Source organism: Acanthochromis polyacanthus, chromosome 8, assembly GCF_021347895.1.
Source record: "Acanthochromis polyacanthus isolate Apoly-LR-REF ecotype Palm Island chromosome 8, KAUST_Apoly_ChrSc, whole genome shotgun sequence".
NCBI lineage: Eukaryota > Metazoa > Chordata > Actinopteri > Pomacentridae > Acanthochromis > Acanthochromis polyacanthus.
In genome coordinates this window covers 11,581,860-11,599,740 of record NC_067120.1, presented here as the reverse complement: position 1 = coordinate 11,599,740, position 17,881 = coordinate 11,581,860, and the positions used below count along the sequence as shown (strand labels likewise).

The 17,881-nt window shown below is 40.8% G+C and overlaps 1 protein-coding gene and 1 long non-coding RNA gene across 5 annotated transcripts in view; one reads left to right on the top strand and one right to left on the bottom strand.

The window, feature by feature from the left end:
- The window catches only part of LOC110948956 (uncharacterized), a 92,235-nt gene that overhangs the window by 48,084 nt on the left and 26,270 nt on the right, over positions 1 to 17,881 (top strand). For 2 of the 4 annotated variants that reach the window (XR_007943873.1, XR_007943871.1), the window contains exons 3-6: positions 388 to 778; positions 5,250 to 8,914; positions 10,208 to 12,727; positions 13,011 to 13,077. This is a non-coding gene — a long non-coding RNA (uncharacterized LOC110948956). The remainder of the gene's footprint in view (positions 1 to 387; positions 779 to 5,249; positions 8,915 to 10,207; positions 12,728 to 13,010; positions 13,078 to 17,881) is intronic. The other 2 variants (XR_007943874.1, XR_007943872.1) reach the window with 2 other exon arrangements.
- LOC110948943 (annexin A2-like) lies at positions 12,750 to 17,878 on the bottom strand. Its single transcript, XM_051952418.1, has 13 exons — positions 17,758 to 17,878; positions 17,091 to 17,145; positions 16,864 to 16,957; positions 15,917 to 16,011; positions 15,693 to 15,806; positions 15,435 to 15,525; positions 15,160 to 15,239; positions 15,015 to 15,074; positions 13,891 to 13,984; positions 13,670 to 13,765; positions 13,507 to 13,565; positions 13,157 to 13,279; positions 12,750 to 13,051 (listed from the first exon to the last, which is right to left on the bottom strand). Exons 2-13 carry the CDS (start codon positions 17,133 to 17,135, stop codon positions 12,992 to 12,994), a joined length of 1,011 nt encoding a protein of 336 aa, XP_051808378.1. The 5' UTR covers positions 17,136 to 17,145; positions 17,758 to 17,878; the 3' UTR covers positions 12,750 to 12,991.

Below are 17,881 nucleotides of genomic sequence, written 5' to 3'. Positions count from 1 at the left end.
GTGTAAAACCCGGGTCTAATTTTCTTTATGGCTTCAGGTGAATTATCTGTGTTTTAACGATCGCAGACACATTTAAATCAGGATGCTAATGATGGAAGGTGTTCTCAAACTGTCTGTGTTTAATCAGCAGTGAAAAGGGAAGCCTGTAATAGAAATGTTAATATTAAACAATTAAGAGTTTTTGTTATTCGACAGCATGAAGCTGCCATTTCTTCTTCACCCTGAGCTCTAATTCAAATATTTATGCAGACATTTCAGTATCCTTAAAATCTGGAGCCGAATCTTGATTTTAACACCTCTTCACGGTTTGTTTTTGTTTTTTCCGCCAACAGTACAAAATAGTGAACAGTTTGCACCCCCCTCCTCCCTTTCTTTTTTTTTTTTCAGAGATCACAGAACACAGAGGGGGCCATGATGACCCCATCCCAGAGGAGCCTGCTGTTTTGCCTGGAAGGTAAAGAGCTGGGATGCAGAGGAGTTTTTTGATTTAATCACCGTGCTCCACAGTGCACAATGTGCACTAGGAGGAGATGGCAATTATAACGCCCATGCCGGCCTGCTGTCCTGCCCGTGTGGTGATGTATTCCCCGGGGCGGTCACAGGGAGACGGCGGCGGGGGCACCGCTACCATGAAAGAGACCACAAATCCCCCCCCATCCAACGCAGACACCAGCAGGCTCATCACTCTGCACTAAGAGCCAATGACGAGCCGGATCACTGGGGCGTGCCTCACTTAGTTGGAGCCTCCGTTTGAGCAGGATAAACACTTTAAAACAAGGTACGAGGTTTTTTTTTTTTTTTTTTTTGCTGTTTATCCCGTGTGTACTTTTCTGCCAATCCAGAAAAATCCCAGCACCACACTGACCCAGTTTACTTTCCTGCTTCAGATTGATTTGATTACACAGCTTTGTATACAGTGGTTTCACATTTCCCTTAATCCTCCTATTAATGCCATTCTCACAGTCCAGATTTAAAGTACCCTTTTGATTGTATTGTTTATACTAAGCGGAGGGGATACGGTATTATGATACAATATTGATATTTCCATAAATAAGTACTAGCGCCGGCTCTCCCACATACTGCAACCGTCAGACTTTTTTTTTTTTTTCCACACTGAGAGGAACTAGCTCAACAACTTTTCATTTTGGATCAATCCTACAAGGAATATTGTTGTTTATTGGCAAACATCCTGACACATCATCATACACAATGAAGCGGGCATGAATAATTAATATCCTCTCATACAAAATATTCACTCGCACTCCAGTGGTGTTTACTCCCCTGCAGACATCCATACTGAGGATAACCTCTGCTGTTTAGAGGAGCTCGGCGTCTCACTTCTCTGCTGCTGAATACTGAGAAGTTACAAGAGACACAGTAACAACATGAAAGCGGCAAGAAATAGATCAGTAAATACACAGCAGCACTGTTTAAAGAGGGGCTCGAAAACACTGTGATTGTGTTTTTGGAACCAGGAAAAATAGTGCAGTGCAGCCCAGAACTGGTGACTGCAGAGAGACTGAGGCTAAAACAGGTGAAAAGAAAATAAGCCTGATGTGACTTTTAGAGTTTAAATAGAGAGTTTTAGGAACAGAGGAGACATTTATAAGGCATCAGTAGGGAAGTTTGTTTTGCAGTCTATAAAAAAAAGCCTGGTTAAATTTGTTTTTTGATTAAAATAATTGCCATCATTTGATTTTCTCGAGGCTACATTTATTACCTCTGCCCTGTCTTTGTTTAGCGTGTTTGTTCAGAGTTGGCACCAGCTGTTAACACATATTTGGATTGGATTTGATTTTTTCCGGCTTCAACTGATTTACGGCCTTCCTCCTTCAGAATCCAAATGTTGCCTAAATTTATTTTCAGCCGCATGAATTATGTTCTAGACAAATTATGGCGCCTGTTAATACTTGTGCTACATTTTATCGCATTCATATTAACGCTAGTATCTCTGGTTTAGAGTGAAAACCAACAGACTTACAAGTGAATTTTGTATACCTTAGCGAATGTAACCCAGTTGGGTCCTGTAGACAGTGTACAGCTGAATATTAAGCTGGTGACTGACTGACTGATGGAAGCTGGTGCAGCCCTGGGGAGACGTCTTTTGTGGGAGAAATGACACTCCCCTTGTAACTGTCTCGGAAGTCAATGCTATCAGACTGTCAAACTCAGAACTTGCTTCCCTCATTTCTTTTATTTTCCCCCCTCCGTCTCTGCATTCGAAATCATTCCCACAGCCTACAGCAATGAGCGCAGACTTTTAGTGCACGTCCGCTCTAGACGGGAAGTGTGGGGGACGGGGCGCATCCTGGGCCACCCTCACCAGGGAAAGTGACAGCCCGGATAATTGGCACTAATCAAGTGACTGCTTGGATTGAGAGAATGTCGCTATCTGCGCAGCGAGAAGAGCAGGGTTGACCCACGGAGGTAGTGCCCAAGGCCTTTACTCCTCCTACAACAGCGTCTGTCAATCCTTAGCGTGTGACAGTCATCATCTAGCAGCACAGTCCCTCTTTGGTCAATATGCAAAAAGAAAAGAAAGGGGGGAAAAAAGAAGAAAGTCAGCGATAGAAAAGAAAGAGGCGGGGGTGGAGGGAGAGGAGAGGGAGTAAGAGAGACGTTTCCTATTTCACATGAAAACTAGGATGTTATGAAGTGCATACTACATTATTCTTTTTTATAATTTCTCTTACAGCTATTGCTTTGAATTACAGAGGACTTTTTGTCAAGAGCGAGAAGGAGATGAATCAAAAATTCATCTGAAGAAGTTCTGCATAGGGGTGAGGCGAATATACCTCTGGTGGAACCAACATTTGCAAAAGTTCTGTCTCCTTAAGCAATTATTAGCGGTGATAGTTTGACATGTACAAGAGTTGTCAACAACTGACTTTAAACAAAGTACAAAGCAGAAGTAAACAGTGCCTTGGGCAAAATTAACTTGGGGGACTAGCCATCTCATGAATTATAAATGGCTATCTATTACTGCAGTGAGTGCTACTACCAAGAGGCTTCATTCACTGGAATAGACTAACCTATTTTCAACACATCTGAAAGTCAAGTGACAGTGAGGCGCCAAAGAATGCAGTTCAGGGAAAAATGAGCCCGTTATTTAGTAAACGAGTTGTGTAATTTCTAAATTGTACCAAACTAACCATGGAATACCCTCAGGGGTTTGTGTCATCTGCTATACGCATTTGCCTGCTAACTGCCATTCAGTTGCAAATTAATTCCCTTCTCAGAGCACATTTAATCCATCTAATTAGCAAAGTGGCCTATACATAAAAGCCTATGTTTTATCTTTTTAATCCTCACCTCCCTAATGCTGCCTGGAAATAAGTGAAACCATGTCAGCGCAGATTATATCGAGTGAGAGTGATTTTGACGGAACCAGGCTTGGACTTCAGTTTGTCCTCAGATCCCTGCGGATGAAAGCTGTTTTGTCAGAGAGATTTACATCTCATGAGTAACAAAGTTTGACAAAAAAAGAAAAAAATCCACAAATTCCATGTCTTTACATACCTTCAGAGCATTTCCCTTGTCATAATTCTCAAGGTGGAAATGTAGTGCATCTACTGACCTGAGATGACAAAGAAGAGGGATTAGAGAAGCTCCCAGATGGAGCTTTGCAGGAGCCACGAGGAGCCTGGCTGGTCAACATTGATAAAAGACGGTAGTGTGTCCTAACCAGGGACTTGTGCCTGATTCTGCCTTCTGGGCTCCGTCTCAGAAAGGTGGTGAGACGTCTGGATTGGCACCTCTCTGGATACACGAACCACTGGAGAACTGAGAAGCCTGAACTGCAGAGACTCCCTGTAGGACGAGCTCCACACCAAAGGCTTCTTTAGACATGCAGAGTAAACAGATGCTCAAAGACAATTAGACAGAACACTTCAGGTTTCATTTTAGCGACTCCCAGCTGGTAGAATCTGACGAAGAGACTACATGTCTTTTCTCTATAAAACAAGCTTCACCTTTTTATTTCAGGTGTCACACTGTCTGAGTCTTGTCTGATCTAAGATGAGCTAGGCTAATGCTGCAAGCTAGCAATCTTGTGAGGTAATGAGAAAATGATGAAACTGCAGAAGGAACATGATTATCAAATCCACAAAACCGAAGGACGGAAATACTTTGCCAGGTCTGACTTTCCGTACACGGAGCAGACACAGTTTGCTTTTCCAACCCTGCATTCCCCTTTTCCTCTTCCTTTCCTTTTTTGCAATTTGCAAGTCTTTGCACAGATCCGCCTCATCTTCAAAGGACCAGCAAATACAATCTTTTTGCACCAGTAGAAATAAATACATAGCTGCATACAGTAGGAAAACAACACTGTGATCTAGCTCTACAAACATGGTGATTGGCAGGTGTATGGCACAAAGTGGGATTCAAGCACAGGCTTCACACATTAATTGTAGCTGCTGTTAAAGGATGTTAACCAATATATATTCAATGCTCCCTTTTTAGACTCAGTTCTGAGGAGTCACTCTTCAAGCATGGCAGTGCTTGTGTGAGCCGCACCGCTGCAGATTTCAGGAGACTTGAAATACCTTTTTTAGTCAGAGCGTCACTGCAGAACAACATTCCCTCCAGGTGTTTATTGGCAAGAAAATAAACTTAAAATAACTTTAGTTTGTTTTGAATTGAAAGTCTTCATAAATGAAAATAAACAGCGCTGCAGCTATGTGCTGCTGAATTTTCTTCCTCATACAAATGAATATATATTTACTTTGTATACTTTTGGCGCATCAGTATTTCATTTTCTCTCATTTGATTTGATAGTTTTGACAAGGTCCAGAATTATTTATCACCCTGGACACACTGAAGCCACCGTGCTTTGTTGTTTCTGATTAAGGGGCTTCAGTTACAAGTCTATGCTAATCTGAAGAACACAGGATTTGGTGGAGAACTTTGCAGATGAAAGTAGCCCTGCGCCGATAAAAGGACGGTGAACACAACACTGCATAACATTAGCAAGGTGCAGTTACTTCTACTGACTCATAATTGTCCAACATGCCTGGGAGATACACAGATGAGTTCGTGGGACTCCAAAATCCTCGCCTCTTGTTTTGCATAATACTCAGCTTTCAATGGAAGCAGAGAGGGGAAGCAGGGAGGGGCAGGTGCGAGTGATCTTCCTAGTGTCTCCAAGTCATTTTGTTTATCATTCAAATGCAAACCTTGTTCCATTATCCATGAGGGAGTGGGAGTAATGTGTTAATGTCCCCTACTCATGGCTCGTCGTTTGGTCCAAGCTGACAGCACCGTGCCCGTCCATGTCACAGATGATGAGAGACAAAAGGCACGCAGAGGGCAGCAAAAACAGGTAATTACCTCATACCTACACTTTCATAAGGGCGACACCCTCAGCATTCATATTTCTGTGTATTATAATTAGGAAAACCAGGCCACAGACTGGGGATGCGTTTGAGGACACGTAGACTTGCAGACTTTGATGAAATCCGAGGTGTCAAGCAGACATGAAGGGACCACAGCACTTGTGCCCTTCGCTCTCGGTCTCGTGTTTATGCTGCATGCAGTAAAAGAGGCTTCTCGTAGAGATCCTTCGCCTTTATGGTGCTCCATGTGATTGATTATTTAGTGGAAAAAAACTCCACAGTTCAAATCAGTGTGAAGCCAGCAAATAAAGTCAAATAACAAGGGAGAGTGCAGGTCTGAGGGAGGGAAAGATCTCAAGATGTTTTTGAAGCGAGTCAGAGTAGCCAAAGGCGAGTAGATCTTCACGCTTTCATATCCCCCTTTTTAATATTTCTACCCCATTTTAATGATGTGCTTCCTATCCTTGAGTAAAGTTCTTCATAGCCAGTCTTTTTGCCAGAAAGGATTTTTTCTCTTTGAAATAAAATGTAAGTATATATTTAGTCTCCTAGTTTAGAGGCTTACAGGCCAAGGCAGATATTCAAATTTGTGCTTTTATGAATACGCATATTGACGGTTTTCTGGCAATTGCCAAAATGTTAACAATATTTTAATAAACAGTGTGTACGTTCTGCTCTTCGCTGGAGGATGATGAAGCTTCCATTTGTAAATTAACAAAATTAATCACATTATTAAATATTCCTCTGTCATCTGTGTAGTGCAAAAATATAATCTGCATATGTAACCAATGAGAATAAACAGGCAGGACTCAGTGTGCACATGCATAAAGGAACATGGGGGCTTTGCATAAAGAAAAATCAAATATTGATGATGATAGTGGAGAAACTTCCAACAGAGAAAAACAATGAAAACCAAAGCAGCAGGCGCCTGTCATTACAACAGCTATAAGTGTTTGAGGCCCGGATATCAAAGCCGAGCCTTTGATATAACCAGTTTCACAGAGAGCTGCTCTCCTTAAAACCAGCTATAATGAAGGCATCTCATCCCTCTGTCCATCACAAGCCAGAGCTGCGTACTTCCAGTCACAAAGCCTCGGGCCAACTGAATATACCTGCATCTCTTTTTCTCCTCGACTAAAAGGGACACTCTTGAAATGAGATGCAGCCAGGAAAGTTGTAATATGACATTTCTTAGTTCGTATTAGGCAGTAGAGGCAGCAAAAAGCCACAAAGAGACCCAGTATAATAATCTGGATAGGTCTTGTCAGGGTTTGTGTTATTTACAAAAAGAATTTGCAATGAATGCAGAAAAAGAAGCCAAAGAAAAATTCTTTCATAGGATTTACTTCTCTAAATACTCCTCTCACACACACAGATACACGACAACTAGATAGATATATATAGATACTTTATTAATCCTGAGGGAAATTCAAGCTAAACTAAAGAAAGATGACAGTTTTATTATTATCTATTTTTGTCTACATCCACTTTACGAGCCTTTCAAAAACTACTACATTTACGCTTACAGTTTACAGTTACAGGTTTCACAGTGTTGTTGAACCGATTGTTCTGTAAGAAAATATTAACAACTTTCCGGCGAAGGCGTTGAAAGGGAAATATGTATAGAACCGGCCCCCCCCCACTCCCTCCCCTGTCTTAAGGCAGAGATAGCCATTGAAAAAGTGCTGGTTCAGTCTCCTTCTGTCTCTGGGCATAGCTTTGATCAGTCCCACCTCAAGACTTATCCTAGAGGGAACATTGCACCTCTATTCTCCATGGCTAATCATACTTCCTGTCTTTGTCTTTATGTGCTTTAGACAAGCGTCAGATAGAAGCACAGGAACAGATTTGCCCTGAAAACCTGGAGAATAAAGCCTCTGGTTGTGCTGCAACTCGTCTTTTCCAGCAGATTTCCTCATGAATATTTCCACTGTTTTGGAGTGGTAGATTTCACCCCATTGCTGCTTTGAGAAAAGGCACTTTTGAGAGACAAGGAAAAAAAGCCTTACGGAGTTCAAGATGCCAGAGTAAATGTACTGTATGTCACCTGACTGTGGTGGATAATGTATTTTTAGCTGTACCTACAGCTGTTCGGTGACATGAAGGCCAGAGGTTCTGTCTTGCTTGTTGTACAGTGCAGACACCTTCCTCTGAGCCACGTCGCCTTACTACACAGAAGAGACAAGACTCAAGCAGCGAAATGGTTAACAAAATAATTTTACATGCACAGCATATTCTTTGGGCTCAGGCAATATTGCTCTGCTTGCCACCAGTGGCACTTTTCACCAAGAAATGTGCTTTGTGTGTTTCACACAAGTACAGAAAAGACCATTTATGCCAGGAGCCAAAAAGAATAAAAAGAAAAAGACAAAAATCCCTTTTCTTTTCTCGGGGAAGCTGAAGGCTATGAAAACCATCTTGTGTTCTATTTTTGAACTGATTTCCATCTCCATGGCCACCTGAGGGAGGTCAGGCTGCTCTGGCCAACTTCCTCACAGGGAGAGGGACCAGCGGTGACAGGGACACAAACCCAGAGACAAACCAACCTCCATCCGTTCCAACACCCACGCCACTCATTATCCTCACTGGCACCATCAAGACTCTCACATGGATATAGAAATTAATCGCCATAAAGAAACAGAAAACAACAAAATCCTTCTTCTTTTCACTTCTTTCTTGCTGTTTTTCTTCTGCTTCAAAGCCTGTAACTCTCTGCTGTGCCCTAGGGTTAATTAACATGAACCAAACAGTGAATGATCAGAGAGAATGGGAAATCTCCAAAGGTTAAGTGTCACATGGGAAGCGTGTTGTCAGAAGAAGGAGAGGAGGTAGGCTGTTTTTTTTTTTTCTTTTTCTTTTTCTGCACATTCAAAATCAAGTGAGAGCGCAGCGGTACAGAGGGAAGAAATTTGTAGACACCTTTCCAAAACTTTGCATTTCTCCTGTCAGAGGGGCAGAGCTTCACAGTCTGGCTTCAAACAATATCTGTAATTCCATGACATTTTGATGAGCCAAAGAACGCCGCAGTTCGTCTCCAACTTGCTGATCTTTCAACGGATTTGTTCTCCTTCCTGTGTATCATTATAATTCACTTTAGGGAAGTATGCAGAACACCATTTCATAATGTGATAAGCAAAAAGCTCGCGGAAGAAAAAACACATCCATCACAAAGTTAATCACTGCTTTTATAGACCTACTCATTGAAATTGTGTCTCCTCTTGGTATCCCCGCAGGGAAAAAGAGAAAATGACTTCATGATCCACAGATATCCTGGATAGCATGTCTTGCAGGGGAAACAGTATGATTTCTCTCTGTAATAATTAACATGGGCTCCTCTTCTCTCCCTGTGGCTTGTCGCTGACATTTGGTTCATGCTCGAGTGTCTGCCTAGCTGATTTCAATCTCTTGCATGAAGGTGAGGCTGTGTTTGTATGTGTGTGTGAGTGTGTGTGTGCGTGCATAGGGTCCGGTGGCCAGTCTGACAAGGACACCGAAGGCAGGGTCTGCCTTCAGAAGACAGGCTTAAGCATCATGACAATATGGATTAAAGACCCCCTCAGTCAATCCCAGACCTCCAGCAGGTTAGAAGTTGAAAGCCAAAAGCTGAAACACAAATGAGTCTTGTCAGTGTGTTTGTGCTCCTGCAAATCTGCATTATGTAAAGGGTCATATCTCACCCGCCGCTGAATAGATATTTGACAATTCCTAAATTTATCATGCTGATCTCTATACATTTTATCTGCACTGACAAACCGTATTGATTTACGCCGTGCTCCGAGGATGAAAACACCTCAGAATGGTCACCTCACCCACCGCCACAACAGCCCTTATTTTACATTATTACATTATGTATGCAGGCTTGAGTATGGATAATGGATGAATCTAAAGCAAAGCAGTTTAATTACCCACCATCATTCTGTCTCACCTAGCTGCAGAGCACACATCTTATTAGCCATGGTGTAAATAAACATTAATATGCCAGCCTGATAAAGACTGTCCTCCCCCCTTGCAGTTCTTGCCGCGTTATCATCGTTGCTGCAAAGTACACACACCCAAACTGATCCAGTGGCATGTGCAAACAACAGAGGAGATGCTGAAGCCGGGGCCAGACCATTACAACCACTTCACAGAAAATTATCATTAGCGCATCTGGCTTGAGGCCACACAGCCCCCATCAAAAGATTAAACTGTACACACTGGATTCATACGTGGATCCTGAATGATCAAATGACAGAAAACAGAAACCCTCTGCTTCTAAAATCTTTGTTAAGGAGTTGACCAAAGTGAGTGACTTTGTTATAAAATTCCTTTTTGCATATTTGGTAGACCGGCAAGTGGCAGAATAGGCACAGGGGATGGGGGACGTCTCAGTAGGCTAACTGAAGAGGAGACATAGATATATGAGGGGATATAGATGTATAACATGTAGGTTAAGCAGCCACAGGGTATTCTCATCCTCATAGTATGTAAGTACAGTGGCAATAGAGAGAAAGCTTCAAGCAAAGAGAAAACTCAGCATCCAGCTCTGAGCATCAAACACTGCTGATCTGATAAACTACAATATCTGAAAGTCTACTTATGTCTCCAGGCAGAGTTTATAACAAACTGGATTGTAGCTGGCATCAGACATGACTGATTTAACTCACAATTAATAAAGTTTTTTAGGATTTACCTTAGGTCTAACTACCGTGTTGAACAGGCTGAACTGAAGCCGTGGATCCGTTGCGTATTTCAAGTATAACCTTGTTGAGATTCTTGGTTTTTTTTTGGCTTCTCAAGATGACAGAAGCTGAACTCTTCAAAGACATACATTGTGTTGCATGTACACTGAGCTCCTTTATAAACTTCTCCATATGTCTTTTTTTTGTCTGCAGATGGACTGACTGCAGCCAAAACCCAAGAGGAGACAGGCCTTATTCTGCTCTCTTATGTTGTTTCAATCACCAGTCTACTGTACAAAGGAGGCAGCCTGATGGCATGATGAGTGCACAGCGCTCATCTGCCTGCGCTGTTGTCTCAGTTTGAGCCTCATAAAAGGAAGCGGGCCTGACGATGCCAGAGGCAGAGGATCCGGCTTCACGGTCTGAGCAGAGAAACATCAGCAGAGCGCCATTCTTTAGAAGGAGATGTCCTTCAGTGTGGTGCCAACTCTCCCTGGGGCAGCAGCAGAAGACACAGCCTCTTATTTACCATATACAGGATCTCTCCGTGCCCTTAATGAGCCAGGATATTCAGCATCACAGAGACAAAGGCCACGCTTTCACTGAAGAAGCTGTGGTTTTGCTGAATTAAATAATGATAATTAAGAAAATATTAATCAAACTCTGGCTCTCTGTGCTCTGTAGATGTGTTGAGGGAGCGGGTCTTCCAGCTTAGCCTGTAGGAGTTCTCATTTAGAGTATGCCTGCGACCTATAGAGCTGCAGGCAAACGCGCACACACACACAGATGCACACAATTAAAAGCAGACCCTGGTGGCCTTCTACTCTATAATTAAACACCCTTTGGTGCTCTGCACAAAAATACTGAGCCGGGTTCAGATGTGTCAAGGAGAGAGGAGTGAAAGGAAACGTTAAGGAGCTGTTGGTTCTCCACGTCGCAAGTTCTGTTCAATGCAATGAATTAATAAAAAGCACAAACTAATACCTTCCTGATGTGCAGTTGGTATGTCTGGCGGGCCAGCAGCAGCTATACAGCTGTACTGTGAAACTTTAATGCTGCTGGATGCCTTAAGCACTGCCTGGGCTTTTTCTCTGAGGTGGGGGTGTGGATGCGGGGGGGTCTCTTTTTCATATATTCAATCTAACTGGGGCAAGTATTTGAAGAGAGAAAGGATTCCTCTGACCAAGATGCAGCTATCTGACAGGTGGGAATCATAACTGGATCCTTATCAGCATCTTAAAATATTATTTTTTGCCAAAAAAAATCCTCATATAACTTTTTCTGAATCTAAAATACTCAAAACTCTCCACTCAAATTCAAATGTTATTAGGTGATTATATGGTATTATTCTTCACCTTTTAGACTTCAGAGTGCTTGTCATTTGGCTCTAGTTGTTATGGTAATGTGAGGTATTCCATCTCTTTCCCAGCATGCTCTGTGTTTGACATTCATGGGGTTAAAGTCCTCTGAATGATGAAGTGCCAGTGTTTGGGACAGTAAATTGCATCGTTTCAATTGAGAAGAGAGTTCCCCTTGGGTTTGCTGGAGGTCCCTACGGGCTGGCCTTGAACAGAACAGCATGTTGTACATCCATATAAAAAAGGGGAAAAATATGGTGGTACTTTTCTCTTTATGATGCAGAGATTAATCTGTCACCATATTCATGCATAAATCTCACTCCCTGCTTTGCAAAATACTGTTTTATCTTACTTTACTCTATATTTTATTTTTTTATTGCCCATAAACACAAACCATCACAAAGGGCTAATGTTCTCATCAATATTATTACAAAATGATCATAAATCCAATGCCTTGTTAAAATCGGAAGCCATTTCTCTCCTCAGCTACTCAACCATTGAAATATTAGACAGAAGCATTATTTTATCAGCCAATTTCTTTCACAATAATAGATGATCTTCGATCATATTTGAGCTACAGTACACCACTTAGTTTTCATTAGATCATTGCATTTTCCTTCCCATCCTTTCCCCGTTCACTGTGTTCAGCAGTACTGATCTTGCCTTTTGGGGCTATTTTTTCTTATACTTCAGTAGAAATGCCTTGACAACACTGTGGTGGTTATTTCATCCTGAGAGACCACAGACTAAACAGCAGAAACACGTTGTATAGACGCTTGTTTAGTGGTATGCAAATCATCTTAGCCAGAGGTAAAATTAACATTTTCAATTAAAATATTAGCACCAAACAAACACGGAAAAACACACTAATGATTAAATCATCTTGATAGAATCTCATAGTGGAAAATGAGGCTGATTTCTTGTGATTCTTAGCGTGAAAAAGACGCGGTATCGATCGTGCATTGCCCTGTTTTTGTGAAGTCGTAAGTCTTTAAGCTTGCAAATGAAGTGTTCAGCTGAAAGTTAGAATTCAAAGAAGTTCATTAAAAAATGTAGTTGTTAACATTCACAGATTCACACTCTTTGTATCCCTTGTGCAAACAAAAACTTGCCCAATTGCTTTTTAAATTCATTTTCACAGACTTGACAACCTCCAGTAATTAAGGAGGATAATAATGAATTGCAACAATTTCATTCATGATAAAATGTTTCATTGTATTTAAACATTTTAAAGCTCTGCATTTCATCAGCAGGTATCAGACAGTGTGAGACCTTCAGACTGAGATACTGGAGCTCTCAGCAGATGCTTTTAATGCTACTATATCGCCCTCTGGTGGCCGTACAGGCAAACATCAATTAAGAATCAAAGTGGAAGGTAAGAGAAGTAACAAACAGTGTTCAAACAAAGCAACTTTATTACTATTTTAGTATAACAAACATAAACTGTAACTCAGATCTTTGTGTAGTAAAAGGCAGACATTTTTCCTTCCTTGAATGTTGCACTCAATAGTATGTTCTGTAAAAGTTAGATGGGTTTTTGTGACAGATTGTTCCAGGAATGATTATCACAAGCCCATCTCTCCAGTAACAGATTTCCAGTGGTGGAAAGTGACACCTTTTTGATGCTGATGATTTATTTTTACTCTTCTGCTCCACAGAGGCCAAGAAGTACTTTCTGGTAGTCTCCCTTGGTATGTTCCTGCATGAAGAAAAGTAACAGAGCAGGTGAGAGAGGCTGCATGACAGAACAAGCTTTAATGGAAATCAGTAAAGAGGCCAGAGGCAGATTGTAAAGTTCACTCACTGTGATGGTCTGTTGCAGAGACTGTCCAAAGGTGGCCTTGTACTCCGAACAGATCTTTTTCAGGTCCACTTCGCAGCGTGACACAATAATTCTGGTCACTATCTTTTCTTTGGCTCCTTTACTCTGAGCAGACAAGCACAAGTCAGCACTTAAGTTGTAGCATGCTTTGTGCTACAGCAGATGATGCAACTGTGGGGTAAGATAACTTCTGCCAACTTTGGATTCTGTGCTCCTGCAGCAAAACTGCACTTTAACAAGCAGACGTGCTTCTTCTATTTGTTGGGAGAGAAAGTCTAGCCCTCAAAATAGCCACATTTCAAGCAGAAGGAAAAGAACAGCGCTGTATGTACCTTCATGGCTTCATTCAGTCTTTTGGCGAAGAACAGCTGTTTGTTTTCAAAGCACTGAACTGGAGCAAAAGATAAACAGAGTAAATATCCACAAGAGTACACACTGTATTTTCTTTTTTCATCTGTGTTAATAATATGATTTGCTCTTAAAAGAGGGGTGTACCTAGCACCAGGAAGGACTTTTGCAAGTCTCCCTTTACTTCCTTCACAATACTCTCCTGCATGTCATAGGGGCTGTAGCTCTTGTATTTCTGAAACACTGAGTGGCAGACAGAAATAATTAACTTGGAATGACAAAAGGTGCATATTGCATATTACAATTTACTGCAGAGAATCAATAACACTTATGTATCAGCAATGCTTTCAGAAGACAGCTTGTGGTACCTTTTTGCAGGTGGGAAGCACTTCTCTCAGACATAATGGAGATCCAGGTTGCCACATCAGTTCCTTTTATTTTTACTCCAGCATCGTAGAGAGCCTAAATACAATCAACAAAACCCATGTAAAGACTGGCACAATTTAAAGTTTGCGGCAAAACAGTGAAGGACACCTTGTCAATTCAAAAGAAAAATAACTTCTGTTATTAAAAGACAACTAGAGAATAAAAACAATCTTTTTGTCATTAGAAAGTTCCCAATCACAATTACCTTCAAACTGACAGTAAAAAGTAATGAACTGTTGTGCAGGAGAATAAGCACCTAAAAATTGTTTTGGATTCTCAACTAAGGTTGGATAAACATGCAATAAAGTTGGGTAGAACTTTTAGGGATGATTTAAACATCTTTAGGTACTGTTAACCATTCTGCTCAACTCTAGTTTTATGAATGCTGTGATGTTTTTCTAACATTATAAATTACTGACCTGGATTCATCACAGTAATATGGTAAAAAGTATAATTTTCTCAATTTTTGCAAATGTTTTACTGACATTTAGTTTTCTCCACCCTCTACCTGCACCCATTTGGAATACTTTTATAACTAAAATTCAATCTGCAGTCACAAACTGCAAAATTAGACACTCTAAGATTTTCTTTGCACAAACTGTTTCGTCAATTAAAGACACGACCCACTGGTGTTCTCTACCTGCTAGTCTAAAGCGGATTCTAGAGATTAAACCTTTCTCTAGTCCTGGTTAAAGTACACAGCTCAACCCTAACACCAGTGAGCTTTTACTCATGTCTATGAGATCAAAGTGGTATACAGAGATTGGTTTGTTTAGTTTTGCTACAGATTGCTCTGCTCTTCATTCTATCACTATACAGCAGTGTTTTTAAATAGTAGCATGTAATTTAAATGATTACTAAAGTCATTGATGGCAGTGAAGGGACTGTGGTTACAAATTAGCATTGGCTGTATGCTTGTGTATAGCACATTGAATTCTAGGTAAATAGGCAATCTTTTCCAACTCTTTACATTCTGATGAGAATGAACACTGAATTTGAGGTAAACCTTGTATTTTTCAAATCATTTTACCCGATATTCAAAGATAAAGTGAAACTGAGCACTTACTCTGGCATCTTGGTCAATCTTGTCATAGTCTACCACTGCAGATGGATCTGCTCTCTTGGTCTGTAAAGAAATAGAACATGACTCAAGTCAATTTCAACTTTATTTTGTTATGTGAATCATAAAGACAGACATGGTTAAATCTCACCTGCACAAGAGCCAAGAGCAGCTTGGCAAAGTTCCCAGACGTATCACCAGCAACATCTTTCTCCAGTTCCTTCTTGAACACTGTGAGAAATTAGATTTTCAGTGTAGGCATTTAGCTCGCTCTACATCATGAGAGTCGTCACATAGCTGCTTAATTTAAAGGAGAGCATAGCGTGCCTAGTTTGTTGAAAAGCTGAATGGAAAGCACAGTAATCTGTGGGTCAAACTTTACACAGGATAAAACTGTATTTCTAGCTTGGGCTGTTTTGAACTTACTCTCCTTGTAGACCTTCTTGATTTCCACCAGCTCATCATTGCTGCGTGAGCACAAAATCTCAATCAGAGTTTCTTCATCTGTTCCCAAACCCTGAAAAACACAAAAAAAGAGAAAAAAGAGAAAAAAAGAGCCGTGTGGAACTCAACGGAAAGATAAACCCCACCTAACTTCAAATTCATCTGAAGAAAAACAAGCAGTCATTTTTCCATTAGAGGGCAGTGTTACCCTACAGCCAGATCCTCTGATAAAAACCTCACCTTGATAGATCCTCTGATCTCTGAGGCATCGAACTGGGTCGCACTCTTCATCAGCCCGAGGACCACAGTTTCCAGTGAGCCAGACAGCGCTCCCTTAAGGGCTGTGATCATGTCCTGAAAATATAATGATTGTATATAATGTGTCCTATACTGTTGGAAAAAAAAAAACCCAAAACAAAATGGAACTAATTAGCAATTTGGATTTTCTGTCCAGGATATTTTACCTTCTTTGCTCTTCTTTCATATGAAAAAGCAATTTCTCTCCTTTGGGAATAGGTGCGCTTTGTTAGGACATCAATGATGGTCTGCTCATCCACTCCTGATGGAGAAACAGATGATAGAAGATAAAATAACATTAGCTAAAGCAAATAGAAGCAATAAATACTTTCCCAACTGACCCCATATAGCATACAAATGAAGCGCTAATATAAATATGGTGCAAAAACTGGGCATTTAGACAGAAATAATGCACAATATTGTGAATTCTCTAAATAAGAACCTAATTGATATGGGCTGTTTGATACTTGGGAGGCAGAACTGATATTCTGCTATGCTGCTTGATACTCATTTCTACATTTTTTACTTTTGCTGCAAAAGATAGTACGTATAGAACATACGTTAGAACATGTGAAGTAGATCTGCAAATACTTATTATATTCAATGAGTAGAAAAATAGCCTCTGAAAACTCCCATCACATACAAAAAACAAAAGTTTTTTCATCCTTAAATATGTTGTTTTGTGCAAAAATTTAAAATAATCACATTATGATCACAGCAGTCAAAGATCAGCAAATCCTCATGACTGACACAGGACAGATTTTATAGGAGGGAGAGCCCATGGAGAATATACACAAACACCTCAGGGGCTGGGCAGTAAAGATAGCCCGCTTTGGCACATGACATGATCATAAACTATTTTCCTCTTCTCATTTGCAGAGAAACATTTTTCCACATACAGCACATTCTTCACCACAACAAAATGGTGGGATGCTGGAGAGTTAGTGGTCAGTCTGCTGCCAACAGCTCTCGGCTCTGCCAGCAACATGGAGGTGTTCCCAGCAACGGTCAAAGCATTTTAAGCTCCGATGCTGACTCATAAATACCAACTACTCATCTGTGGTGAGACGCTGCAGTCAGTAGTAAGGAGGAGACACACAGAAATGTAACTCGCCTTTGGTTTTGATAGCGGTCTCTATTCTGGCAGCATCTCTGTTGGGGTCAAAGTCAGCAGCAGGTAGAACTGTGGGGAACCTGGCTTCCTGGCCCTGAGCAGAACAAATCAGTGATGGAGATGAAAAGTTTCATTATTCAACATATAGTACACAATTAATTCATGTACGTATGTGATACTGTTTGAGATTCTATCATAAATATAAAAAAAGGAAAGTATGACATTACCCCAATGTTGAGGGACAGTTGTCCGAGAAACTCTGATACCATCATTTTAACTGTCCTGAAAAAGATCAAATCTTGTCGTCACATCCCACTGTAATCTTCTTACTGACTGGAATGAGTTTAACCAAGCGAGAGGTTTTGTTTATTTTGACTGAAGATGTAATCACTTGAGCCAGTAAAACAATGTCATCTAAACACAAGCAGAGACTCCACAATTATCAGGTTGTGGCTTTTGGTCCAAGTGAGTTACTGTAGAAGAATTTATTAATTCTGTTGTTTGCGATTCATTGTTTTGATTAGTTTTCACATTCACAGTAGTTTCTAGTGAAAAAAAACAGTCAAACTGTGTTGACAATCTACACTCTCAAATCCCTTTTCAGTCTGACACATTCAATGCAGTAACAGCAAAGCGACACACCCAGAAAAAAGAGCCGCTGTACTCCTGTCTGCTATGACAACCGATCACAATCACACGTACACAAGAGAACTGGTCTGAGAAGTCAAAGTGAAACGCAGGAATTAAATAAAACTCAGAAAAAGAACTTGTTTAAACTGAATGACAGCCGTGTGGAACTCAACGGAAAATTCCATAAACTTTTGTACTGAGGAAAGTTAAAACAAATGTAGAAAAGTTATTCAGTGACGACGTGTGTAATTTCACCAAACTTACCTAAGTTGTAAAAGTTGAGATGATGCAGAGATTTGTGCTGGTGATGTCTAAGTGAAATGGGTATGGAGACTGAACTTATCTGAGAAAGACTTCCCCCGACTCATTCACTCCCCTTTCCATGCGC

What these genes read in the sequence shown, in the direction of transcription:
- LOC110948943 (XM_051952418.1), bottom strand. Translation starts at nt 17,135, where the DNA reads ATGATGGTATCAGAGTTTCTCGGACAACTGTCCCTCAACATTGGG. An exon ending in AGATCAGAGGATCTATCAAG is followed by an intron (nt 15,526 to 15,692) that starts GTGAGGTTTTTA and finishes TGTGTTTTTCAG; the next exon opens with GGTTTGGGAACAGATGAAGA. An exon ending in GACTGAATGAAGCCATGAAG is followed by an intron (nt 13,280 to 13,506) that starts GTACATACAGCG and finishes TTGTCTGCTCAG; the next exon opens with AGTAAAGGAGCCAAAGAAAA.